We start from the raw sequence: 27764 nt of genomic DNA, 5'->3' as shown, positions 1-27764 counted from the left end.
GCAAAGATATTGAATATATGGTAGATTATGTATATGGTTTAAGCCTGAAAATACGTATTTTATTATTTTTGTATAGCAAGAGAGTTTAAGACCTGTGGTAGGACCCTGCCATGACATACATAGTACCAATACACTACAAAATTACTGATTGCCTACACCAAGTTTGATTTGTCTTGGGAGAGATCATTAGCATGCAAACAAAATTTAGAGTAAGAATAGCCTAACCGCATCTGTTACTAGATTCACATTTCCTCCTTTACTTAATGAATTCATTTTCAGGACAGTTAAATTAGTCTATTACAGCTAAGCCAAGCTGATTTTATAGCAACATAAAATGAAATCAACATTTGATTATAAGGTCTAAGGACAATGTCTATGGAAATCTGGAAGAGGTTGGTACCTAAAGGCGTTCTGCACACTACCAAATTCATAAGAGATCCACACGGAACTAAAAAAAGTATATGATTATATTTAGCATTCGCAAAACCCTAAATAAATGAGGGGAAAAAAAGTATTTTCTGAATGATCAAAACAGCGCAACCGGCTGTACATACTTGGTATCCTGCAGACTGTTTCCGTTGTAGATGTACATACGTTTCACAGTCGCACCATGCGGAATTTGCAGAGAGGCTAGACCATGGGCAAAGTTAGGCTGTGGATATATAAAATCATTCTTGTTACATGACACAGTAGACACTTCAGGTCAAAGTTATAAATTACATTAGAAATACAGTATATGCTTACTAATTCAGGTAAGTCTCTAGCCAATGACAAGGGGGAAAAACAACAACAAAAACCCTTCTAGATGGTGTTTCTTCTCATTACACCACCCTGGATGCCCAAGCTGAGGGGTGTACACTCACTATGTTTATCCACCACAAGATGGCCCCAGTCTAACAATTAGCTATGGTGCGTTCTGGGAATTCACCTTTCCTTGGTTTGATCGCTGGCAGCTAGCAATATAAAAGTGTTTGTACTGATACGCTGTATTTAAGTTCTAAAAAGTCGGTTATTTTAAAGGTAGAACTTCTTTTTTCTCTCCCACTGCATTAATTACAGCCTTTTAACATTTTCACTGGTTTGTAAAATGTCTTTATCTGATGAACTGAGACTCATTCATTAAATAGATTTTTCCACTCTCCTTAGCGCCACATTCTTATATATATTGTTTTGATAGGGATTTTGAGTGTTCTCATCAAATAAAAAGTGTGCTAAGGAAGTCAGATTCATTCTTCTAGTGCACAGAGCCTATTTCTTTCAACTCTGAAGATAACAGGCCCTTCTTCAAAACTGGCAACATACTTTGCTGGCACTGGACAGAAAAGAAACTAACTTTGTCACAAGCTGTCAACAAAAACAAGATGCACAACATAGAAACTATTATCCTGATCTACTTTAGCAGGACAATCACATAAGGTAAACACAAAGTGTTATTCTTAGGGGAATAAAAACCAAAACCAAGCCCCAGAGCAATGACTTTCATTGCGGTAGGCATTTAGAAGGGAACCTGCATTGCTTAGCAAATCTAGAGATACCCTGATTTCAATGCTCTTTCTGAATTTGCCCAGAGCATGAACACCTCAAAACACAGATTTCTCAAGCAGTCAGACTTCAGATTACTTTTTAACATACTTATGCTTTAGCAGCAGAGAAATCTTCTCTAGAGCCATGGAAGTGCCTAGGCCATATATGCCTCATTTCTTAACAGAAACAGCACGAGTAGGTTTTTATGGTTTTTTTCACCTGCAGTTTGTTACCAGCTATACAAAAACCTCAAAGTTTTCTTCAGTTTTTAATTTCCATAAGCAGAGATTATACTGCTTTGCTAACAAGTTTAGCATTCCTGTATGATCCTCTCTGAACTTGAAAGATTTTGACATCTTTAAATTTCATTTCACTCTTCAGTCTTTCCTAATGTTCCTCCCTGAAAGGCTCCACAAATAGACATCTTCCCTGTGGACTGTTTCATACTACTCTGTTTCCTAAACTATCCTATTTCTACCTATTTATAATCCTGGGAAGAATTTCACCTTTCGCTCTGTGCAAACAACATTTTACTATTTACATTTAAACAACTGGATGAAAGACTTTGAGAATGCAAAATTATTTTCCCTACTGTTCTGGCAGCTATGAAGAACTGTATCATTCCCAAGAACTACACTATGTCCTTCTCAAAACATATTTGCACCAAGCATTCTGTAGCTATTCCCAAGTATTTTCTGAGTTAACTGAACCACATACCAAAAAGACACACTCAGATGCAATGGCTAAAATGGATTTTAACAGCTTTATTTTAACACCTTTTAGTTTTAGGTAGTCCTGCAAGGAGCTGGGTTGATCCTGCAAGGACAGTCCTGCAAAAACCTGACGATCCTTATGGGTCCCCTTCCAACTCGAGATATTCTGTGATTCTATGATCTTTCCAAATATTTGGTGTAACAAGTGACTTTCTTAGCTGCTCAACCATTTCATTCCTAAGTGCTGTGGGAACTCCTGCATGAAAAGCAACTACTCTTTGTTGGGACATTCTTTCTGTTTGGCTTACTAGGTTTCTATTTACCTTCCAATATTTCTGAAACCCAACTGACCTTCACTACTGCTAAATAGTAACTTCCCCTGGTTACCCCCTGTTCCCTCACATGTCAAAACACAGCTATTAAAGTACTAGGCCGTGACATAAAACCACGTGCCATCATGTTGGTTGATTTCTCCCACTTTGTTTTGGCTCTTCAGAAGCTCCTTTTTATTTTAATACCATACAGCATGCATTCTTTTTAACTGATAAGCCTAGGTAATGCAATTGGGAGCGTTCCCATCCTCACACAAAATGAGCTCTACATACATTTTTGTTAGTATAGGTGGAAATCACAGATCATGTTTCCACTACAGTGATTTCCAAACATTTCAGAGAACTCAGTAATACGTTCAATTATTCAGTAACACATCTGACCATTTGGTGAATATGCAAACAGGCATTACAAACAAAGCTCATTTGGCTTTCTAAAAGCACTCATACTGAAGGACACTTAAGATGAAAGTGTATTTTATGAACTCTAGCCTAGTTTAGTTGCGTAATCACTTTGATGAGATTCAAAAATATCTGATAAAAGAACAGCCTTCCAGTAGATTGCTTAATATTTACGTATTTGCATAGACAGCACTCGTATTTTTAGAAGACTCAACAACAGAATTGCTAGTCCCAGTTCATGATGCAAGCAAAACCTCTAAGCATATGCCTTCTGCTAAAAGGAAGAAGATTTTTAACTTCAAAATGATTACATAGCACGAATAAGAGCACAACTGAGGAGTTAAATGACTTCCAAATTACTGGTTTCTTTTACTTGCAGGCGAGACATGCTGTAGGTGATATTTTGCAAGTACCATAGAGGCAAAAAAAACTACCCATTAACTAAGAATGATTGCTGACCTCGTACTTCGGAGTTTCAGTCCAGGAGTCTAACTGAAAAGAAAACGACAGTCCTCTGAAATTGAGGTGAAAGAGTTGCTCAGCTGAATTATACACTAAAAGGGAAAAGAAAGTAAAAACAGAGTTACCAAAGTAAACTAAGAATTCTCCAGTTCAGATCTAACAGCACTTTCATCGCTTCAATGAATTTACTACATCTCAAGATGCAGGAGAAACTGAATTAGACAGGACAGTAACAATTTTCCTTTAAATTTGTTGCAGTAGAAACACAGCAATAAGAGAAACCTTAGCTTCATTAAAGTAAGAGTTGCCTGTGCAAGCCTGTAGGCACTAACCTATCCCTAATGATAAAATTATACAATATGACACAATCAATTATACCCTAATGTCCCTAAAGTAGTTTAAACAGCTACTATTAGTACAAAACAATTCTGTTCATTGTTATGTGAAACACTTGTACAATATTAACCAGAAAGCCTTTCAGACAGATATGCCCAGATAAATTCCATATTTCACACCATCAGGAAGCATGTTCCCAAGTGGGTGCTTACAGGTACCTCCCTGCCACTCCCACCTCTCTTCCCAAGAGGAGCTCCTGCTTGCATGTCCCAGTTCAGCTGCCTGTGCTCCTGAGTAACATAGCACGAGAAGGAAATGCTTCAGACACGCAGGTCCTATGCCATTTACAACGATAATTAAAAATAGTATCACCAGAAACACCAGCCAATTGGTCAGCTTTTACGAAGAGCAGTAATAAATCAGAACATGCACTGACTTCCAACTGTCATCACGTCACGAGATGTCCTGATTTATTGCAATAAATTGCACAACATCAACTATAAACAGCAATAAGTCATCTCAGTACTTACTCGAACAAGACATACTGTTTTGTGAGACTGTGGAAAGCTTAAAAACAATCCCAGGAGACTGGGAGCTTGGGAACAGTTTTGGAATTGAAGCTACCAAACTTCAACCTGTGTCTGGTAGCCACTGGGGGAAAACACAGTGTTTTTGTAACACACAGAAGCTGGTTCATTTGCAAAACAGTTTGAAAACAACAGAGGCAAAACACAATAAAGAAACACTTCAACAAGAGAAGCTGCTTTCTTCCACTTTACCAAAAGAAATCGGTTCAATATTCCCCTTTTTTCTTGCAATTAGATGACATAGCATATAAATGACAATGCATATAAATATACATTCCGCCCCTCAAAATGCCTTTCAAATGTTCAACTTGAAAGACATGTCACAAGATGTCTGGACAATGCCAGACCGCCCAGGAGAGAAAAATAATAGTTGAGCAATAAGCATTAAGCTTTCAAAAGTCATCATTTGCCTTTTCTGCAGAATGTGCTGGTTAAGAGCATTTTCCCTGCTTATCACTCAAAAGAAAACGTGTGGAGAGAGGGAAACGTTTTGATCTGCAGGAAAATTACACAAATCTCTCATGTGATAAATTATGATGCATCTTTTCCAAAGCCCACAGCCAGCTGGAGAAGTGTTTTTCCCCTAGTCATGCCAAGTGTGATATCTGATTATATAAATCGCATCAGTTCCCATCCCCTGCAATGTTTGTTGATGTTTAGGCTTAAAGGGCAAGGAATGTTTTTATCCTTATGAAGTTCTCTCAGGTCTCCCTCAAGACCATATGTCACAACCACGTGACTGAAGAAGGTAAGCCTTTTTTTAATTATTATTTCTTAAAACTTATTTACGACACAGGTACCCTGCAGAATAATTCCAATCAAAATTGCTGATAGAAGCAGAAAGACTGCTTCTTTGCTACTGCGCTCTGGCTGAAGGAAGGGGAAAGCATCTGCCTTCTGGGAAAGCAGCAGTGTGACCAGCTGGGAAACGTTTCTGTAGAGCAGGATGGGACAAAGCCACCAACACCAGCAAGCCTGCAGAACAGACACAGTGCTGATAAAAAGCAAAAGCAGATCCAAAAGTCAAGTCTTACTGGTATCAAGCACAAGACTGTTTTGGCACCTCAGAGCCTGGGCAACCTCTTAAGTATCTGAGGGTTACAGAGCTAGAAGACAGGAACCCCCCCATCCTTGCAAAGCTGCTGTGGTAGGAGGGAAGGATGTTTTTTTTCTTCTACCTTATGACTTCAATTCAATCCCACAGCCCTTATCCACACTGAATGGCACTTCGGCAAACAGCCACATCCACGAGGACTCGGAACAGGATGTGATTTCAACAGAACCACTGGCAAGAGCAAGCACTTCCCAGCAGGAGGTCAGGTCAGAGAATCATGGAAATGTGGGATAAAAACTTGGCTTTGACAATGTTATTGACCTCCAAAGTGGTCACATTTCAATCAGCCCCATACTACAATGTTTCAAACTAACATTAGCCACAAAGTAATGAAGCTGGTTGCAATTTGCCTGACGACTTCTTTTTTAAAACCACTGATCTGGCAAAACCAAAACTGCTCACTGAAGGTTGGTTTCAACACAAAACCGTTGTTACCCTTTTGAAATATGTTTTGAAACCATCACTGTATCCTGTTGCAGGAAGGTTCTGCTGCAACCACCTTGGTTTTAAGTGAACGACATTTTGTTTGAAATTCTAGTGGGGGGTTAACACTGAGATTAACAACAAAATACTTTTAAACTTAAAGGGCTTGCATTGGAGCTCTGGGAGAGTATTGATACAGAGAAGAGGAGGGATGGTTATGTCATACTTTCATTCATGAAAACTGGCACTTGGTACTTTGGTCACATTAAGAGGAAGGTTTCTGTTCCCATCCTTCTCTCCACACCCCAGCTAAAATTTCTGTGTAACACCATCATGATCCCTCCCACATGCTGAAAACTATTATTTGACTTTTCTGTTTCAGAAAACAAAGAAAAAAAAGAGTTTTCAAAAGCTTGCATTGCATGATACAGTTCAAACTGTTTATGATAAGCAGCTTAACATAGAGCATTTACTTCTGCTAAGTTGTTAATGGAAGATGCCGAATTTCCAGTGAGGAAACTGGCAAATGCACTAGTGAAATGATAACAGAGGCCAACATTTTAATAAATACATTTTCATATCTACGTGTCACTGGATGAAAAGATGTTATGAAAAACTATCACCAGATGAAGCAACTGTGCAAGTTTTCTTAATTGAAAATGGCAGGCACACAAGATCTGGCAAATTCAGCATGAGGACATGTGGTGCCAAACTATGTTTAAGTCCTTGCATACAATTTTATGCAGTAATAAAACATGCTATTTTTATCAGAAGCAATGCTTACAGCTGGGTATGTATTTTTGCGGTTCATAATATCACAATTTTGCAAGCACTTCACCTCTAAATATTTGCAAATAAATCACTGACACAGAACAAGTAAAAATTTTAAACTTTCAAGGATATGAAACCACTTTCACCCTTGCTAAATTCTACTTGGTCTCTTCTACATACTACTTCCATAATAGATCTAACTATAGATCTCAAAGTTTCTGCCTAAGAGGAAAAGTTAAGATCATGGCCGAAGTGAAGTTTAAAAAGGCCAATTCTGGTCCCTGGAATATTATGACTAGAAATCCTCCAAGCTTCATTTATCTCAATCTGATATTCATCTACTACAGCAGGCTTTTATGCAATGATATTACTTTAGCCACATGACCCTCCACAGTTAATAAATCCTGTTCTGTAACGTGCAAGAGATTGTTTGCAGGGAACAGGGACAAAGACTGGATATGCAATCACCATCAATCACAAAGAACACTAGCCTATTTGGGATCAGCCTGACTATTGCAAATCGACTGGCTTAAGCTAAAAATAGAAAGTGATGCTCTAAAAAGGGTATCCTTTTTATCCACTCCAGTGCTCCCAGTAACATGGAGGCACGGGGAAATGCAAGTGAGTTATACACAGGCTCAGACTTGATCCTGCCCTAGCAGGGGTATAACCAGGTTCTTGGAGCATGGAGCCTGAGCAAACAGTCCTGGTTGACCCCGCACTGAGATCAGCTCAAATGTCTGTATGTTCATGGTATACTTAATCCCTAAGGACGCTAGAGAGCTGACCATGGATAAGAATGTGTAAAACCAACAGCATCAACAACAAAGCAGCTCACAATTTTCTGGTACTGGCAGTTCAAAACAGATCATTGATGATATCTGAACACACTATTCTGTGCCAATGACTCTCTGCCTCACTATATCACTTGAAGAAAGTCACAACTGAACTTACACTACATTTTACGTATCCCAGCTATAAGAATACAACCATTCTGGAACACAGCTTCACATCATTTGACAACAGAAGTGTCTACGCATTTCTCTAGGCAGACATACAGGAAAGACTTCCTAGAAAGAAGTCTCTCAATCGAGGTGTGCTTCTCAGAAATACTTCGGCTTACCTCCTGGGTGCGTTGCTCCAAATGACTGATCAATTTGTTCTATGGTTGGAGCAATTGCCTGAGAGTTAAAATGGACACCACTGAAAAAGAAAACAAAACGAATCTGCCTTAAGAATATTGAACGGATGCTACAAACATTTACTAATGGCAATACCACATTCAAACTGGAAGAAGCCTCCAAGACTTCTTGGAGAAAAGAGTAAACTGGTAATTTAACCAAGTGCTATGTTCAAGAAAGGATAATTACCTAGATTCTTTTTTGACAGTTATTTTGTTTTTTTAACAAGAATGATTGGAAAAAAAAATGAATTCAGGATTAAAAAAAGGAGAGAAACCAGTCACTGTAATCAAGGTGAAATCATGGGAGGTCTTAAATCACTTACCAATATTTTAACTTCACCTTAGTCAAGTCATAAACTTCAATCACCTGAAACACAGGAAACAGAAACATTAACACACTTCACACATTTTGCGAATCATTACAGAGGCAAATTCTTGCCAAAAGGCAAGACTAGCTAGCATTGCTCACACCCCTCCTTAACAGAATTCTGCTAGGATAAAGCACATTGACAGACAAAACTGAAAACTGACTCAGCAACTGCGCATCTGAAACAAGTACTGAAGAACAACTAAGGGTTCAGTACACTGCCTCCAGATCCCGGGTAAATCAGCACTGACCAGCAGAAAGTAATCTTTTCACTAATACATCAGCATCTTCATTTCTGCAAAGATTACTCTTAAGCAAGTTCAAAGGAAGTAATAGCAAAAGTTGTTAATTAGGGAATCCTCTAATGAATGTCAAACAGTAGGCCATTCCTTGGGTTGCTCTTACTACCCCAAAGAATGCCTGTGCAGGGTAGAAAGTCCTAGCACTGAATGCACTGTTCCAGCTTTCCAACTCCTTCTAAAGCAAAAGATGAACACAGCAAGATTAAGTGGTAGTATTCCATGTCAATACTACATAAAAAGACATGCAGCAATCTGAAGAGCATTCCACAAAGAATCAGATCAAGCCATAACACCTAGTTCTGATGTTTATTAAACGCTTTAGACGTTATTGAATATTCCAAGGAGCTCCCCTCTCTGCAGGTATTAGCTATGGGTCCTTTGCTCTGCACACGTTATTGCAAATGTGCATCTGAGATGGATTTCATATGATTTTTATGTGACTGTTACTGGATCTTAAGGCTAGACTGGGCTTTAAGCAGATCATTTTTGGCGAGTAACCATGGTCAAACCTAAGCTTCTTCTACCCTACATATGTGTTCCTGTGTCAGCAGGAAAAGGAAAATATGTAGAGCACACCATAACTACTGTAAAGAAAAGGTAAAGCACTTTTTATTGCTTTGTATAATCGTCCAACAAATCACTGGCAGATTTAGAAAGAACTCACTCTTCAGCTAGAGAATAAAGCAGAATTCCTCGGGGAGCTTGCTACCAAATGTGGCTTTAAAGCCTAAAAATATCACCAGCTGAGAAGGAAGTCTTGGTTTTGGGAGATGCCTGGCAAATAACCCTCAATAAAACAACTTGCAATGCTTAAACCACTATATTAAAAAAAAAATTTTAAAAAATTAAAAATCAACATTTAACAGCATGCCGTTGACTCATAAAAAGCTGGAAGACTTCTCTGAAGCACTTTGTTTGCTGAGGAAGCCCACACATTTCAGGATGTAAGCAACAAGTACAGCACAAAGCAAGTAACAAATGAACATTCTGGCAGAACCAACATAAAGAGCAGCAAACAAATTTTTCTTCTTAAATATATTTTGAATTATGCTTCTTGGAAAAACCTGGTTATGCAGTATTTTAATTTAAATGCAGTTTGACATGTCCAGGTTTCCTTTACTGCACAGCTTGTTAAAAACAAAGGCTACTTTTTATGAAAAGCTAGGAATGATTTTACATTTTTTAGTGACCTTGCACATCATCTTTTTTGCCCAGAAAATGTTTCTGAAAATAGCAAAAACCACCCCACACACAGATCTAGTTTTGCAGCAACTACCAGAGAGCACTGGGCACTCTCCTGAAGTTCTGCTGAAACAGGCTGCAGTGGTGGAAGACAAAAGGACAAGTTGAACAACAAGAAGTAGTGCACAAGGAATAGCACGTTGCACAAACGAGGTCCCCTGTTAGAAAAACACCCGACAGCAGACAGTCCACATCAATTTGCCATCAGCCCTCTTCCCACGATCCTTTCTTTTTCCTAACAGCAGAGGAAGAAACAAGTGCAACTTAGCAAGATGTAAAGGTGGTCAAAAGATCTCATAAGTCACAAAAGACATATATATTGAAGAAACACTGCAACAGGCCATAGCACTAGAAAAGGATTTATTTTTTAAACTACAAAAGCTATGCTGACAAAAGGATTAACATGATTATGTGCAGAAGAACAAAAACTGAGAAGACCAATGACTATTCAGTGATGGGTTTACTACACAGCCAGAAGGCAGTTGGTTTAAATGAGTAAAACCTGATGTTTTGTCACACTCACTGTTTTGATAATTACTACTCAGTAAGACTCACAAAAATGTTCAGGTATCTTCTAACCAGCAATAACAGACCAATGCTGTGAAATTTAACTCTTTCGCCACCTCAGAGAGGAGTGCGTGCGAGAGGCCTTGTTGCTAAAATTCATAGCAATGTTTTCAGAACCTGGTCCTGGATCTACTCTTTCATGTTAGCTCACATTAGTAACACCTGCAGTGCTTTGGCTACTGAAGGTAAGTAGAGAGACTATGCACAAGCCCTCCTCTCCTTATATTTTAACAATATTGCTATGGCTTTATTCCTGCACCAGCTTCTTTCGGTCTGTCAAGACTTTCCTTTGTTGTAGCCTGTATTTCAATCTCTTTTTCACAACCAAATCTAATAGCAAGTGTGTATTAAAAAAAACCAAAACATACAAAGCGAAGAAAAAAGGCATCCTGATTTTTCCAGTTTTGCTGCTGCTGAGAACTACTGAAAACAGTCATAACATCTTAAAAACAGGCATTACTTATTCTACACCTACACTCTTCTTTAACAAGTCCTGTTGCTCACTTCTGAACTGATCCCATAGAATTTCTTCTATAAAGCTTTCTGAACACTTAAGGTTTTCATAGCATTGTATACATTTACAGCTTTACTCTTCGTAGTTAAAACAAACAAAAGGTATCACTAGACCACTAAACCACAACATACCAGAAGAGATTGTTTTTTCCATTTTTTTTTTAAACAAACCTAAAAACACATACCAGGAGAGGGATTTTTTTTCTATTTTTTTTTAAAACAAATTTTAAAACACATTATGGAGAAAGCTGAGGAGAAAAACTCTTGCGTAGTTCTTAGAACAAGTTGAAATGACAAAAATCAGACCCTCAAGAACTGGAGATGAAGAGACATGGCATACACTAGTTACAGCACTTTGAAAACACAAGATTGTGACATTCCAAAAAATGTCTGTAAGCAAGCCATCCACTTGAAGTGATTATGACAGTTTTGAGTTCAGTCTCCTTAGGAATTAAGTATATTTTGGATAGATTTCATACAGCAGGTGTAGTTTACACTGATAAAGATCCATCTGACAGGATTTTCAAGATATTCTCTTAAAAATTGTAAATTCACATATGCAATCTGATTCATTAAGTTCTAAATCTTGACAAAAATAAAAATCTTATTATTATAGAACGACTTAAGGAACAGAAACTACCATAAGGTAATCAGAAACTGAAATCTGGCAAAAAACTGCTCAGTTGTCCCCCATCTGAGCTCAATTTGAACTGAAAATTGTTCTTATATTAGCTATAAAAATACACATTTTGAAAAGAGATTTTGAAGAAGAAAAATACAAATGTACCGTGGTGTTACAGGTTACTACTAGAGAAATAAGTACTCCCAACAACCACTAATTTGTGTTGCTATTCAGCAATTTTTTATATATACACACACATTTAAAGCATATGAAGAGCTCAAGTTTCAGCTGATAGCACACTGCTACACTCTTACAGACATTTTTGGGATAAAGGACTAAGCCAACATTTTGGAGAGTGACATTTTGCTGCTGGTTTTACTGGACACATGAGTAAGGGGAACAAGGCTCTACCCACCACTGTTCCAAAGCTTGCAAGTATGGATGTGAGCCCCATATTCCAGACTTACCTAAAGGGTAAGCATTCCATTTTTTAGCATCACATTTAACCCCACACTTCTCCTTTCAAATGTTGAAGAGCACAGCAGCTGGAGCAGTACACTCTCACCCAATTAACCAAATCAACACCTGGGCACTTTGGTCACAGAGAAATTTATGCACACCAGCTGAGAACCACACTGACAACTGTTCAGCACAGCTGGTCCTGACAAAAGGACCACCCTGAATAACTAAGTTACATACAGATATTTTAAATGTTTCAGTTAAAGTTTTTCAAAATTTTGTACTGACCTAATCATGTTTCTACAGTCCCACAGTTGCCTATTTTATATGGATAAAACATATGACTTTCATAACAGACTTTTGTGCAAACATAAATGCCATGGGAGGTTAGTGACAAGCCTGCCCTTTATTTTGCATCTTAACTCCACAAACCATCCTAGAGAGAGGCAGATCAACAGTTGGCCACCTAAAAGCAAAGCAGCAGAACTGCTAAGCTGAGGAATCCAATAGAAAGAATAAAAACTCATCCAGAACGAACTGGAGTCAGTAGAGAAGGCAGCTGCTCACAACAGGCCCGAATGAGGCTTTCTGGGAGAAATCATGCACTCACAGCGACACAAGTACTCTGTGAATGTAAGTCCACTGAAAACTAAGAAAAGGAGGAGCTAAGTTTACTTTCAAAAATAAAATGGCAGCACAGATAAAGGAACAACCTGGGCAGAAAACAACACTGTCTGGTTTGCGTTAACCAATAATCTGATTTCAAATCCTTGGCTTCGCTTTAGTAATGGCCTTTCGCAGCTTCTGCTGCAACTTGAGACAAGATGGGCAAGTGAGACCACGCAGGACCATCATACTCCTATGGTACACTTACAGTCCCCGGTACAATGTTAAAGCGTCTTAATCCTATAAACAAAGAACTAACCCCCAAACAGAAGAAATGCAGGTCATTATCACAAGAGAGCACTGCATATGGCAAATTAAAAGTCTAAAAGAACCACATACTTATGTCAACAGTGTCAATATATCCTAGGGTTTTGGTTTGCAGGAAGGGTGTTTTATTACCTTAAGTCTCTGATTGAAAGCATCAAACAGCAGTTTGATTCCATCCTGAGTCAGGTTAAGGATGAGGTCATGGCTAAGAGGTGACTGTAAAACAAAAAAAGCTGTTAGGCTTTTAATTTCAAGGCTTCTTTGTTAAGATATGTATAATTGTATAAGTAGAAATTGGTTACTTTGGAAAAACAAAACTGCCTCAGGAAACAACCACTTTTTCAATGAATAAGCATAACGAAAAGACTTTGTCCAAACCTCTCAACCCCTTCCATTTCCTTAACAAAAGAAACAGAAGTGCCCAAGTAAGATTTGCACCCTGCAAGAACTCCCCAAAGGGTAGTTGTCCATTACTTTAAGTGGGGTGTGGGGGGGACCCACCTTGAAAATTAACATTCCAAGTTTAGCATCAGAGACAACATGCAGGGACAGACTGTTGCATTCTTGGCGCACAAAAACAATAGCTCAACTCGCCAAGTCTCACATCAGAACTAAGCATACACTTGACAAAAAGATGGTAAGAGGGCTTTCCACTTCAAAAATCCAAGTGTGTCACAGTCTTTTTCAGGCCTCAAAAGGGAGGCTTCAGACTCTTACGTTGTGAATTTAGGTTTCCTTAGTTACTGTGAATCATAACAACTAAAGGCTTAATTTGCAGTCTGCTGGAGTCAATAGGAGACATTCCGCTGGCTTCGCTGGTGTCTGTATAGGCTCTAAGCCATCTCAGTCTGCTGCGACGCTGTGGAAGCTGCTCACCGCTGGACCGGTACAATCCACACACACACAGTCAGCTGGCTCCGATTCAGCTATTTGTTCATGTACCGTCTAAAGCACATTTGCTTCAAAAAGCCCTGCCCTCCACAACTGTCTGCTCAGAGGAGAAAAAAGGCTCAACAACAAGCAGGCAGCAATATTCATGCTCTAGAATTGCACCAAGCAGTTATCTAGCAAAAAACAGAATGGGGAGGGGACATGTGTGGCACATACAGGCTTCTAATGCGGGCAGCCATACCATACAGCCCTTTTAATTAATTAAGCACAAGCTATCTTAAGAACTGTTACTCTCCCCTTTGCTCTACTGGGAGAAGGTCTGTCTTTTGACTGTCAGAAGTCTGATTCTCATCCTAAATATTCTCACATCAGCACCATCTTCTAGCCTGGATACCTTTTGTGCATTCTCCCATGCATCTCCCACCCCTTCCCAAACCATATATTTAAGTAATCAGATCCTAAACTTCACATCACTAGGTCAAAACAAGCCACAAGGCTTTCAATCCTCTCTGATGCAGATTTCCCATTCGCCTTGATCACACCAGTAGCTTCTCCTGAAGCAGGTTCAATTCAAGCTCATCTTCCTTGAACACTGGTGATCTGGTGTGTAAGCCGTCTTCTAAATGAAATCTTCACAGTGCCTTGCACAATGGCATCAATACTTCACTATTGCTGGCAAACTTTTATTATACTGTGGAGAATTGAAACAGCACTGCAATTTAGTCATGAGCCTGAGATAAAAAGGTCTAATGTTGATCCTGACAGTCTTTTTTTACATCCCTTATGAATCTAATTTAGAAAGTCTACAGACAGCAAAAAAAAAAAATGCGTCATGTTGCACTTAAACATACCAACAGAGTTGTTCTGATACGGGATATGCTCTGCATTTCACTAGTTTCCAAGCAGAATTTTCATAAGGTTATTCTAAAATTAATGAGAGCATTACAAGTACTTTTGAGTGGGTGGGAAAAAAAAACAAACATCTGAAGAAAAGCTTGGTAATTAGTACAGCAAATAGCTTCTGTTCTATGCTGGCAAATTTTGTAATAAAAGAAAAGTTTCAAGGGCACAAATTCAGTTCATGTGACTTTTAATACACAAAATAGAACCTCAAGTACGAAAGATGATGCCAGGAAGCACCAGGAGAGTCATCCCTGAAGGAAACAACTCAGATGTGCAGTTACACTGATAAAGCTGCAGGAAAAACTATTAGCACTGAACAATCCCATCGACACAAATCCAGAGGAAGAGGCTTAGGAAGTCATACAAAGGCAATTAAGCACCCCACTTAAATTGACCAAAAAGGAGTTAAAATTCTTTAGTCACGGAAAATGGTTCATCAAGCTTTTTTGGCACAGTTTGGGCATCCCATTTATGTCAAGTTAACAAGAGAGCTGTGGGCAGATTTAATTGCATTTAATTGTCATATAAATTTTTGAAAGGAAATACTCGCTGCTAGAGTTCCAGGATCAGAAATTCAGTGCTTCAGATGCAGCAACTTTAAATAACATTTGATCACTACGCTCAAACACATTCCTTTAGAAAGCAAAGAGGAAAGACATGAAGGCTATTCAGGTAAAGTTTAGCTAGATGAAAGTTGTGCCCGGCAAAGTTTATTTAAAGCTTTGAATCTTCTAAGAACTGCAGCAGCAGCTCTTTGTGATCAGCTGCTAATGAAGTGTATGATGTTCTGCAGAGGGCAAGGACATAGCCAGCCAGTCAACTGCAGGTGCCCTCAGTGGCATGTGGAAAAAGCTGCAGCAATATCAGGCGTTGAATCAGAATAATATACAGGAAAAATATCATCAGCACAACTATTCCACAAAGTTGAGAACTACTATTTTGTTCGACTACGCAGATGTTAAAAACATCTTTACATTTATTACAGTTTGGGGAGAAAAATCCTGACATACACTCCCACTCCTGCAGATAGAATAAAAATCCAGTGTACGTGGTCGAGCACAATGTAGCTTTCCAAGAGGCATAAAAAACCCAAGCAGAAGTATACCTTGTTTTCTAGCACTAGACCATTAATCCTTCTGTGATTCTACAAACCTGAGAGGAACAGGAATCTCATCATTTATCTAAACAAACCTAGAAATAATTCTGGAATGTACTGTAGTAAGAAAAACTAAAAAACCTCCAAAGCATGCAAAAAAAGAAATGCATTCACTGCCAGACGGATGCTCCCATGCATTAAGTACAAGGAGCTAGATTTTCAATTTGCAATTCAGACATCATAAAACTCATAAATCTACATAATGTGAAACAAAAAAGGAGAATTCATTTAATTACATGAAATATGTATCCAGCAGTAAACGCCAGAGCTGAGCTTGTTCCTTAGCCATTCAGTATTCACTGCAAATGCATGAGGCCTCAATCAGTATTTTGATACAAACTGACATTCTAGCAGACTTTGCCTTTTTCCTGATGCAAAGATCCATAATCTACACATATGAATATCATCATCTGATTAATGTGCATTTCACATAATACACATTTGGAGAGTCACAGTCCTCCTTTGTATCTCCTCTTCTCTTCCACTTCTTTCAAAGTAAAGATGGGTATATTATTTGACCTAGCAGAAAGGTTTCACTTCTAGTCCCCTTTTTGATGGAAGTCAAACGGATTAGGAACCTAATGCTTAGTTATGAAGAATGATTAAAACATCTATAGCTGGTTTAAATTATTGTATCCACTTTCTGCAGACAAAACTGCAGATCCAGAGACAAAGTGTGGAAGCCTTTTCAGGGGGTTCATCACCACTGAACCAAACATGAAAGCAGAAAATAACGAGTGATTCAGTACTTCAGAAATACTGCAACGCTTGACAATGATCATGTAAAAAGACTAAAATTATCAAATTAATTACAGAGCATTTCCCTTCTTAAAGGAAAAACAATAATACCACACCACCACATATATAAAACTGATAAATCACTGCACTGTTCCAAGGATTATTACACTTGATGCGAAACTGTTATAAAAGCTACACCTCTGATGTGGTGGCAACAATTTTTTGTAACTTGACATCAAGTAGCGCCACAATTCATACAATATGTATGTTAGCATGACACAGTATCAGTATATCCCCTAATGCCTTAATTCTGGGACACAATGAAGGCTGGACCATGCACTACTCACCTGCTCACTGTAGAGAACTTGGACATTTTTGATAATGCGACAGTGTTTCTGAAGAATTGCTACAGCCTGAGCCAATGGCATTCCTGTAAATAAAAACAGTTGCATTTCTTCAGTTCGGAGGCCAGCTAACAGTGTTTTTTAACAGAAAGGTTACAGAGGTAACAGAGCCGTCATCAGCAAACAGTACATTACAACAGAAAGGCATGCAATCAACAAATAAACCTACTTGACTCATAGTATCAGCACAGACCTGTTCTTTTTGAAATAGAAAGGTCATTGTTTATCTACCAGTTTGTTAAACATATATGAAAGACAAGTACCACCAGTCACATAATTAAACAGCAAAGTTCAGGCAGAAAAATCACAGACCCCGCACAAAATGTTCTGCTTTTTGGGGTAATCACAGAATGGTTTAGGTTGGAAAAGACCTTTAAGATCATGGACTCCAACCGTTAACCCAGCACTGCCAAGCCCACCACTAAACCATGTCCCTAAGCACCACATTTACGTCTTTCAAATACCTCCAGGATGGCAACTCAACCACTTCTCAGGGCAGCCTGTTCCAATGTTTGACAACCCTTTCAGTGAAGAGATTTCTCCTAATAACCAATCTAAATATCCCCTGGCGTAACTTGAGGCCATTTCCTCTTGTCCTATCACTTGTTACTTGGTTAAAGAGACTCATCCCCCCTCTCTGCACCCTCCTTTCAGGGAGTTGTAGGGAGCGATAAGGTCTCCCCTCAGCCTCCCTTTCTCCAGGCTAAACCCCCCCAGTTCCCTCAGCCACTCTTCATACGACTTGTGCTCCAGACCCTTCACCAGCTTTGTTGTTCTTCTTTGGACACGCTCCAGCACCACAATCTCTCTCTTGCAGTGAGGGGCCCAAAACTGAACACAGTATTCAAGGTGGGGCCTCACCAGTGCTGAGCACAGGAGGATGATCCCTTCCCTTGTCCTGCTGGCCACACTATTTCCTATACAAGCCAAGATGCTGTTGGCCTTCTTGGGCACCTGGGCACACTGCTGGCTCACATTCAGCCAGCTGTCAAGCAACACCCCCAGGTCCTTTTCTGCTCGGCAGCTTTCCAGCCACTCTGCCCCAAGCCTGCAGCATTGCAGGGGCTTGTTGTGACCCGTGTGCAGGACCCGGCACTGAGCCTTGTTGAAACTCGTACAACTGGCCTCAGCCCATCAACCCGGCCTGTCCAGATCCCTCTGATAAAATAGTCTATACCAAACTCGGCTAGAGCTGGCTAGAGCACTCCTATACATGTTCAATAGGCTCTTGGACCACATTTTACAGCATACCCTTTATCATGCTTGATAAACTATTAAGTAGTTGTAGAAGATAGAAATATCAAATTGGAGCAATGATTCTCCTTAGACCCAGCAGGCCACATTAGCTGCTGATACAGCTACATTCATGTCAAGGAAGGAACTTTATCTTCTCAGTTTACTGACAAGATAAACATACTAAACAATTTAGTTCAATTGAAATAATACACTTAACAGTTATTCACCCTCTAACACAATTTCAAGGGCTTTTTTTTGTTGTTTTTTTTCCTTTGGTGTATATCTTATCTTTACAGCTATAAATTTTTGAAAGTGGAATGAAACAGCTGATTCTGCAGAAAGGATAGCACCACACCATCTCATCCTTTATCACACTTAAAACCTTTGTTGCCTTTCCAAATGAAACGCGATCGTGTTCCTGGATTCAAAGCAGGCATTTGTAAAGAGACGTTATGAGCTCATAATGGTGAAGTTTTATTTCCCTACTAATTGCTGCAAGTCAATTTAGATTAGTTATCTGACATTTTATTTACATTGCTTGCTCCGTTCTTCTCTCTTTCTGGTTTTTAAATATTAAGAAAGTTGCCTTGATTAGGGAAAATTTACCACAAGACCTATACTTTTATTTAGGTAACAGTTCAGGCACGCAGATTTTTAGTTACTAGCTACACCTCTCAAACTCAGACTGTGCATTATGTTCCAAATCACCTTTTACACATTATCTACAGTTCCAAAGTGAGAAAACCTCCCTCTCTCCATATATCTCTCACACACATGCCTAGATCACCTAAGTACTGCTTTAATGTAATACTAATGTAACACTAAAAAAAATTTCACTGTTGCACTAAACTACATGCCTGTCATGCTATACATTGCAGCTTTTCTGCAATTATAAAATAAAATTTTGCCAAAACAGGCTTACAGATTAGAACTACAGGGATTCAGTTTGTAAATACCATATACAACTGTTTCTGTGAAATTGTTTTTCATCTTAGCCCACAATCCTGGAAACAATTTTTTTTTTTTGCAGCTATAAATTACACACCAGAAGATGATATAAAATCAAGAAGAATAGTTATTTTAGTAACAGTAATAAAGTTAAAATGCACAGAGCCACACAATAAAGTAGCACTGTTTCCTATTATCTAGGAAGTAGCAGTTGCCTTTGTAGTCTAAGCAGCTGAGTTTTAAAAAGACAGTTATTGTGTATTAGATAATCTTTTCAAAATGGAACAGAAACATAAATAACAGCAAGAAGCTAAAATCAAATATGCTGCTGTGAAAGTTTCATGTTTCTTAATCTGGTAAAAGCTCGGATTCCAAAAAAAGTAAAGATGATTTAAGAGTTTAAAACCCATTTTCAAAGTCAGCATTTCTATGAGACTTGCAGAGGTAAGACTTGTTTTTAAAAAAAAAAAACAACAAGTGCCAAAGGCTCAAGCAAAGCCAGCAAACAAGCTGACAGAATCTATACGCCGATGGCAAGCGTCAGAAGTAGGTAAGGTTTCAGTAAAAAAGCATGTGGTTAAAAAAAAGTGCGCACAAACACAAAGTTCAGTTTGTAGTCCGATGTAAACTGATGCAATCTTGGGTTAGTAAGTGTGCAAACAGATGGCTCATGTGACTCTCTTACTCAGAGCTTTCTCAAGCTGCAGGCAACTGGACATGGACTGATTTTGCTCAGTTTTCAGCAACTGAGAATCAAGCAGATTTTGCCATGCAGCTGCTTAGTAAAGCTACAATGGAACCTAAGTTCTCCAAGAACAGTTTGCAGAACGTAAAACGTGTGAAGCAGAGAGCCAAAGGAGGAGTAAAGAAACTGGGTTATTTTTCTCCACCCTTCTCAGGCACAAACACAACACCCCCTTTTCCTCAACATTCGTCAGTCTTTGCAAAGAGGAAAACAAAGAATTCTTTTTCCCCTGCTCACCAGTCAGGGGGAAGCAAACATGGTTTCCAGCACATCAGACAGTCAACCAAACTGAGCTATGGCAAGTAATGCCCACAAAGACCAGTGCTAGGATACTCCTGTCACAAACTTTTCCCTTTCTAAATGCTGAAGTGATACAAGTGACACAAGACACTCCTCTCACATACACTGGTCATGAACAACATGGCTTGAAGTGTTTGTTTATGCTAAGACTATGTGGCTTGAAGGGAGGCGGGTAGAGGAGTGAATAAGGATTAAAAGAGAAGAATACAAGAAAATCCAAGAGAAGACAAATCATAACACATTAAGAAGCGAAACTTAGTAAGAAAGGAAAGTATAAAAAGCAAGACAAATGTAAGTACACCTTAGAAATCATACATCTCAAATGCTAATAATACAGCTATAGGCACTACAGAACAAGTATTTAATTGCTCTCCTTTAAAACAGCAGGAATGTAGCCCGAGAGGTGCAGTGACACAGGTATCTACTTGAGCACAAAACTCAGCCCTGGTTAAATTTTTTATGCTCTGGTCACATAATGAGTCAACACTGGAACCAGAAACAGAATCCAAAAACTCATGTAAAAAATTTTCCTGGCATTTCCCCTCAGTCATCTCCATTGTGGGCACAATACTGGAAGCCAGAGTCAGCAGCAGTTCAGGAATAGTGCCATTAGTTCTGCTAAGAGCAAATCTAAACAAACAACGAGTAGAATACCGCTGGCAGCGAGAATCCCATTTACACCAGCACTTCCAACCTCGCTGCCACTAACACAGCTGAACCAGCTATACCAGCACGGACAATTTTCATACAATATCCCTAGTGCAGGACAAAGTTAAGTATCTTAATACCTAGTCAGCCTCCTGCTCTATACCAGCAGGTCATGCTAATTATATATTAAGACACATCACGTGGTGGCTGTGTTTACTCCAAGAATTACAGCTGAGTTTCCTCCCTCTCACATCCATGCATGTGTCTGTGTGTACACACAGAGACACAGTATATAATTTTAACCATGAGATTGCATTAACGGGCTTCTTTGGGGCTTCTTGGGAAAATGAAAATCATTTTCTCTCTTCCCTTTTTGTTGTTTTTGTAAGGAGAATGGGGGAAAGCCGGTACTACGTATTTATAAAGATTGCCAGGGTATATAATTTGAGATCGCATTTCTTTTCAGGTAATACAGGCACTAAAGGATCACAGAAGGTCACGCAGAGCCTAGAGAGCGCAGTAACATGTTAGCGGTATAAGGAGATCACCGAGATTTCAAAGGGTGGGACCTGAGGTACTATAATTAGCCACCAAAAGCCATTCTAACGCTCCCTGTAACCATTGAGTTGCACTTGACTCTGAAGTCAGGGCAGCATAAACAGCCCTTTGTGTTTGATGGGTTTCATATAAACACTGCCACGTCACAGCACCACTCCTCTGGTGTGACCCAAGTTCATGGCAGCTGTGTAACAGTGTTTTTAAGAAACAGACTGAGCCCCTGCTGTCACAGGTGACAGCAGAAGTGTAACTCAAGTTCTGGCAGATACAGATGGCTGCCATGCAGAGCCTTGTTTACATCAGCCACACTACTACTATCGATAACTGTGCTTTAGACAGAGCAGCAGCAAAGATGGAAAACTGAGCAAAAGAGTCCAACGCTGAAATCTCAAACAATCACTCAGAAAATGTGACAGCTACAGTATTTCTGAGAGGTTTAAGGACTACCAATATCTGCTTGAAAACATAGGTCATCTGAAGAATCCATATCATCTGAGTTTCAACTGCACATTTAAGTGCCCTAGGCTGAGCACCAGCCAAATTTCCATCAGCTGGGGGAAAGTTCTTTCTCATCACACTAAATAGAGCAATGGCTGGTAGGGAAGGGCCTCTCAGAAGAAAAAATGAGAATCATTGGGGGGAGAAACACTTGTTACCTAACACTTAGAAAACCTCTGAAAAGTTTACTTTCTCCACTGTAATGTCACAACCCAGCAACAACACAAAGAAATAGTGAAACTCAACTCATATTTATGAAGTGTTTGTACAGAAAAGCACAGTATTTATGCCAACTACTAGCATACAGTTGAAGATGCTGGTATCACCTGCTAACCAGTACATCCATGCCTCCTCTTTCAGGAGTTATTTTAAAAAATTACTAGTCTGAGATGGCAAGGCAAGACAAAACAAGGTAAACAAGTAGGAAAAAGCGTACGAGCTGATAAACAAAGCACAATTCGGCATGCAAAAGCTGAATGTTACAAGGGAATCCTTAAAGCTCATACATTAGTCTTTTTAGCGACAGAGAAAGGTGAGCTTTGACTCTGTCCACTGTTTCAACTCCCTGAAAGCGTTGGGAGAAACCTCATGAACGCCGGATCATGAGACCCGAATCATCCGGCTCATGCACAGGGGTCCGGGGCAGCCAGGCGAGCTCCGGGGGGGTGGGACACACAGACACACACACTTACCCAAGGTGAACTCCCATTGCTCGTTCCCCAGAGACCGCTCGGGCACCACCTCCAGATCTAGCATTGGCTCAGGTAGCGCGGAGGCCGCGGGCTGGCACGGCAGGTCACCCGGTCGCTGCGCCGGACCTCTGAGGGAAGCAGGAGGGAAGCTCGCAGCCTGCGCCCCGGCCCCCCACCGCCGGGCAGCCGCACCCCCCCTGAGGGGACCCGCCACCCCCAACCCCCCGGGGGGCAGCGCTGAGTCACAGCGGAGCCCCCCGAGCCGGGCTGAGGGGGGAGCGCAGGCACCGCCGCCACAGCAAGCGGTCCCCTCGCACCGCCCCACGGCCCCCGCTCTCCGCGCCGCCGCACCCCCCCCACCCCGGGCCGGCCGCCGAGCACCGGCAGCCGCTGCCCCGCCCGCCCGCCCCCCCAGAGGAAGGGGAGCTGCCACCGCCTCGCCACTCGGCCCGAACGTACCGACAGCGGCAGCCCCCCACCGGGGGAGGGAGTGGGGGGGTTATAACCCCCTCCCCCCCGCGCCGCGGGGCTGCGACTCACCTCACTTGCGGCTGCTGAAAAAGTGCTTTGCAGCTGTCGTCAGGCGAGCCCGCGCGCGGGGCGGGGCGGAGGGCGGGGCTGGGGGGATGCGCCCCGCCCCCGGCCGTGGGTGAGGGGGGAAGGTGTCGGCTTGGCGAAGGGGAGATCCCGGTTCGAGTCCCGCAGAAGGAGACTCGGGGCTGCCCTGAGAGCGGCGGGTACAGCCCCACTGCCACCCCCCGTCCTTGTCGCCAGAAGAGTGTCAGACACAAGTCCTAATTACGCTTGGCACAGCCCGCCACGGTAAGCTCAGGATTAAGAAAAAAAACCAAACCCAAACCAACCCAGTTGCATCCAGTTTTTCCAGTTGAAAGGCCAGGGTGGGGGAAAGAGTTAAGGAGAAATTAGTCAGTAGCACGAGCAAAGTTACCGGAACAAGCTCAGGAATGACTCAGTAAGGAAGAAAGTAGTAATGAGGTCATCTGCTTTGCGATGCTATTTGAGAAAACAGAGGTTTTACCACCCAGGTGTTTTGTCCCTAAAGTCCACTTTTCCCCCAGGGTGGCGGTCACCACGCACGAACCTGCTTTGCTCAGACCCAGAAGACCCCAGGTGCGAGCAGTCAGCATCTACACAGCTAATGAGGGTAACAGAGCTCTCTCCAGATGCCGAGATGCTGCCACCACCTTGGACATCCCACATCAGACCATCATGTTTACAGCAGAAACTTGATCCAAGATGAATGGCACCAGGTCAAGCATTGCCCAACGTAAGCAGAGAATTAAAAATAAGAATAACCAAGCATATGGACTCGTGCCTGCCTGACACGAAGCAATGCATCTGCAGGAGTAGGGCTGCACAAGTGATGGAAAGCCAAGAGGATCCAGAGAGTTTGGAAGTGGCTGTAATTTCTTCTGCTGGCAGACTGAGGCTCTGGAAGGGGCAGGAAGCAGAGGGAGAGGCATTTTTTCCATGTTTGTTTGAGGGTGGTAGCAGAAAAATCTCTTGTTGTGGTTTGAACTCAGAGGAAAACTGAGCACGATGCAACCACTCACTCCTCCCTTCCCCTCCAGCAGTGGGAAGGAGAAAGTGAAGCAAAAGGTTTGGGAATCGAGATAAGGACGGGGAAGGATGACTCAACCGTTATGGTCATGGGCAAAAGACAGACTCATTAGGGGAAGAAAAAAAAGACCATAAATTTAATACAGACACTAATAACACCACCACCACTTAACAGACAGAGTAGGACCGTGAGCAGCATTACCACATCCTGAAAACACCTTCCCCCACCCCTCCCTTCTTCCCGGGCCCAGCTTTGCTCCTGATATCTCTACCTCCTCCCCGCAGTGGTGCGGGGGCAGGGAAGGGGGGGTGAGGTCCATCCTGGCACTTCTGCCACCTTTAGCGGGGGAGGGAACAACGACTTCTGGCATTCTTCCCCTGCTCCAGCGAGATTCCCCTCTCATGGGAGATGGTCCTCCACAAACCAACTCTGACGTGAGTCCCTCCCACAGGCCACAGCATTTCCTGAGCTGTTCCAGCGTGGGTCCCCTCACATGTTGCAATCCTCCCAGCACTGAACTATAACAGCGGGGGCTTCTTCCCACAGGGTTCCAGCCTTCTTCAGGCGCAGCCGCCTGCTCCAGCGTGGGCCCCTCATGGGCCACCAGTCGGTATCTGCTCCACTGTAGACCCCCACGTGTGGGGGGGTGACCCTGCCGTCTCACCACGGGCTGCAGGGGGGTGTGCACCGGTGCACCTCCCTCCTTCCTTCTCCTTCCTTCCACTGACCTGGGTGTTCACACAGATGTCCTCCTCACAACTCCAACTCCTCCTCCCAAGTTTCCCCTTCTTAAATACGTTATCGCAGAGGCACGGCCACCATCACTAAAGGCCAGAGACAGGTCCGACTTGGAGCCGGGGGAGCTTCGCGAAGCTTCTCACAGGGGCCACTGCTGTAGCCCCCTCTGCCACTACCAAAAACCCCACCACTCTGTCAAACCCAGGACACGGCTCTTTGGACAATGCCCATCTCCCGTCCCCTCTCCTCTGCTGCAGCCCCCGGGGCGGTGATGCCCAGTCCTGGCTTGACCCCACCATCTGTGTGCTGCCCATGCGCCCCATCCCACGTGCCCACCATGTCCCAGTGGAAGCCTGCAGCAGGCCAGCACCATCGCACAGAATATCCCCCACTCAGAACATCCCACAGCAGGGTGGAAAACACCAGGTAAGAAAACCCTTTACGCAACTAACCACAGAAGTTTGAGTTTCTCATATTAAAAAAAAAAAAAAAAAAAAGTGAGAAAAACAGAATTCCTGCTAGATTTTCCATTGCATCTGTTTCCCACAAGCAGCCCCACCTTCTCGCCAGATGCTCTGCGTGCTCCTTATGTCACCAGCAAACATACGATCTTCATAAAGGCCAGAGTGAGCCAGACTGCTCTGGAGGCCCAGGCCCTTGGGTGGAAAAGGGGTAATTTGCTTTTCCCTCCCACCTGAGCTGATGCCTGCTGGTGAGCTGCCTGCTGCACCGACACAGCCTTTGCTCTCTAAAACCCAACGGACGCAGACTGTGCACGCACGGCTTCTAAGCCACCTGAAAAGAAAAGCTGTCCACCATAGTTTCAAACATCTCTTTTAACCTCCAGTATATGTTAATACCAACAGCCATAGTCACACCTCTTTTTCCATGGGCAGACCCAAGCCATCGCTGACAGGGGGAATCCAAGCATTAAAAAAGAAATCCCAGTCATATTTGGGAGCAGGACCTCAGCCAGGCTCTACTCTAAACACTGTTTCTCAGCATCTCTCTTCAGGTCATAGAGCTGTCAAAGCAGGCAAGATTTTTAATGTATATGGCGTGGAGCAAGCCCCAGGGAAATTAACTTTTCCTTGAAGTCAGCTGCATGTTGCTCTATTTATTATTCATGCCTTGCTTGCTTTTTTTTTTTTAAATCCAAGCATGGTGACATCTTAATATGCTGAAAAGCGCAGAGGTGCTGCCAATTTTTCCCCTTCCTTCCAGCCCTCTGACATGGCTTTATTGGCTCAAAAAGAGCTATTAACCTTTCCTCTCCCAGGAGCATGGGTTGATCCTTCATCACGAGCAACCCGTGGCACTCCAACTCACTATAAATGTATATTTATATATTTATGGTGACATCCGTAAGGAATGCACTTGAGAGAAGAAATACCTAGCTAGGAATCTTGCCTACCCCATTTATTTAATGGTGCATGAAGCACACCCCAGCAGCCGCTTTTAACCAAGCCCAGGGCGCACGTACCCGTCAGGTAGGGATGGTGGATGGAAAGCAGATCGGCTGGGTTTTGCAGAATCACTCCAAATCACTCTTGCATTGGGCAATGCCCTTTGAATGCCCAGTGCTGCAAACTGGGGAATGCAACAGGCTGGGCTTGCACTAAAAAAAAATTCAGTATCCTTTGGAAAATAATATTGGAAATATGAGCTGAATTCCCCACCTGGGTTTGAAGATTAGAAAGCAAGGAGAAAGAAGGCTAAATACAACTGGGGAAAAAATAAATCCTGAGCTAATTGGTTTTTGGATGCCCCACTACCCTACCATCTGTTTTCACACATCACCCCAAACCCCAACCCGAGGCAGAGGAGAGCTCGGTGCTGCCAAGGCCGGTGCCCAAGCCACCACCACCTCCCAGCCCTGCCGTGCTGGGGCTTTGCTCTTTAAAATAATAACCAGTGTATTGACAGGGGACTCTCATCCAGGGAGCGTGCCAGCCCCTTCTACATCTCTGAGCTTAAAATACACCCCTTAAATAGCTGGGAGGGCAGAGCAAAGCTGCCAGGGGGGCAGGCGAGGGCAGCGGCACTGGGCAGTGGATGCATCGGGTACTTTCTGGATGACTGCAGTGACTCCCCCGGGGTGAGGAGGGAGTCCCAGGGCACAGGCACAGAGTGGCAGTAAATTCCAGCTGACTGAAAATCCCACCACAGCATCCTGAATGAGAGCAAGCACAGGCACAGCTGGAGACAGAGCACCTCCTCGCACCCATGCCCACCACCAAGCCCAAGCTCTCTGCATTTCCAGGAGCAGGAAAATACCCCCCATGCACTTCAGGCACCCTCCTCGGGTTCCCAGAGGGGCTGGTTTCCTTTCAGACCGCAGCTCTTGTTCCACCCGCCAAGACAAGTAAAGAAAAAAAGATCCCAAGGCACTAGAGGGAAGAAAACCCACCCAAAGTTTTGACTGCATAGGTGGTGGTTGCACCACCGAAGGCAAGCAGCTCGAAGGTTGCTTTTGAGCCACTTGCTTTAAAGGCAGCGGGAGGGGGATTTTGCACAGGGGACAATCAGCTCTGCAGAGGGTAGAAACCCACCGCAGTCACCTCCATCTCCTCTGGGCATGTCCTTTCCCTGGCTTTCTCCTCGCCTGGAGAGGCCATCCTGGGCAGAGATGCAGCTGCAAGCTGGGTTGGTTTATTTTTGCACAGATGAGACAGCGACTATGAATATTCCTGGCTCCCCCCAGCAGAAATTCTGCTCCAAACCCAGCCAGCATCAGCGAGCTGCCCAGGGACATGGGGATGTTTTTCCTTTTGGACACCTCTGTGCTGCGGGTTGCATTCATGGGCCGGGAGCATCTGGAAGCTGTGGGGATGCTGGGGATGGAGCTGCCCTGGGTATCCCCACTGTGAACTGGGCG

The 27764-nt window shown here is 42.4% G+C and overlaps 1 protein-coding gene across 6 annotated transcripts in view; it reads right to left on the bottom strand.

Moving 5' to 3' along the window:
• The window catches only part of PHAF1 (phagophore assembly factor 1), a 36355-nt gene extending 13214 nt beyond the window's left edge, over positions 1-23141 (bottom strand). For 5 of the 6 annotated variants that reach the window (XR_012630518.1, XR_012630519.1, XM_074881304.1 and 2 more), the window contains exons 1-8: positions 23026-23113; positions 22567-22694; positions 16885-16967; positions 12982-13065; positions 8168-8211; positions 7785-7864; positions 3428-3522; positions 555-652 (exon numbers count right to left, since the gene is read on the bottom strand). Coding sequence is in view for 4 of the 6 variants with exons in the window: in XM_074881304.1 (XP_074737405.1) it covers positions 555-652; positions 3428-3522; positions 7785-7864; positions 8168-8211; positions 12982-13065; positions 16885-16967; positions 22567-22630 (548 nt within the window). In the remaining 2 variants the exon portion in view is untranslated. Of the gene's footprint in view, positions 1-554; positions 653-3427; positions 3523-7784; positions 7865-8167; positions 8212-12981; positions 13066-16884; positions 16968-22566; positions 22695-23025 lie in introns of all 6 variants that reach the window. The other variant, XM_074881305.1, reaches the window with a different exon arrangement.
• Between the last annotated feature and the right edge of the window lie 4623 nt (positions 23142-27764).

Source organism: Strix uralensis, chromosome 12, assembly GCF_047716275.1.
Source record: "Strix uralensis isolate ZFMK-TIS-50842 chromosome 12, bStrUra1, whole genome shotgun sequence".
In the NCBI taxonomy this organism is placed as follows: domain Eukaryota; kingdom Metazoa; phylum Chordata; class Aves; order Strigiformes; family Strigidae; genus Strix; species Strix uralensis.
The sequence above is the reverse complement of the archived record's forward strand: the minus strand, read 5'-3'. Positions and strand labels throughout refer to the sequence as shown.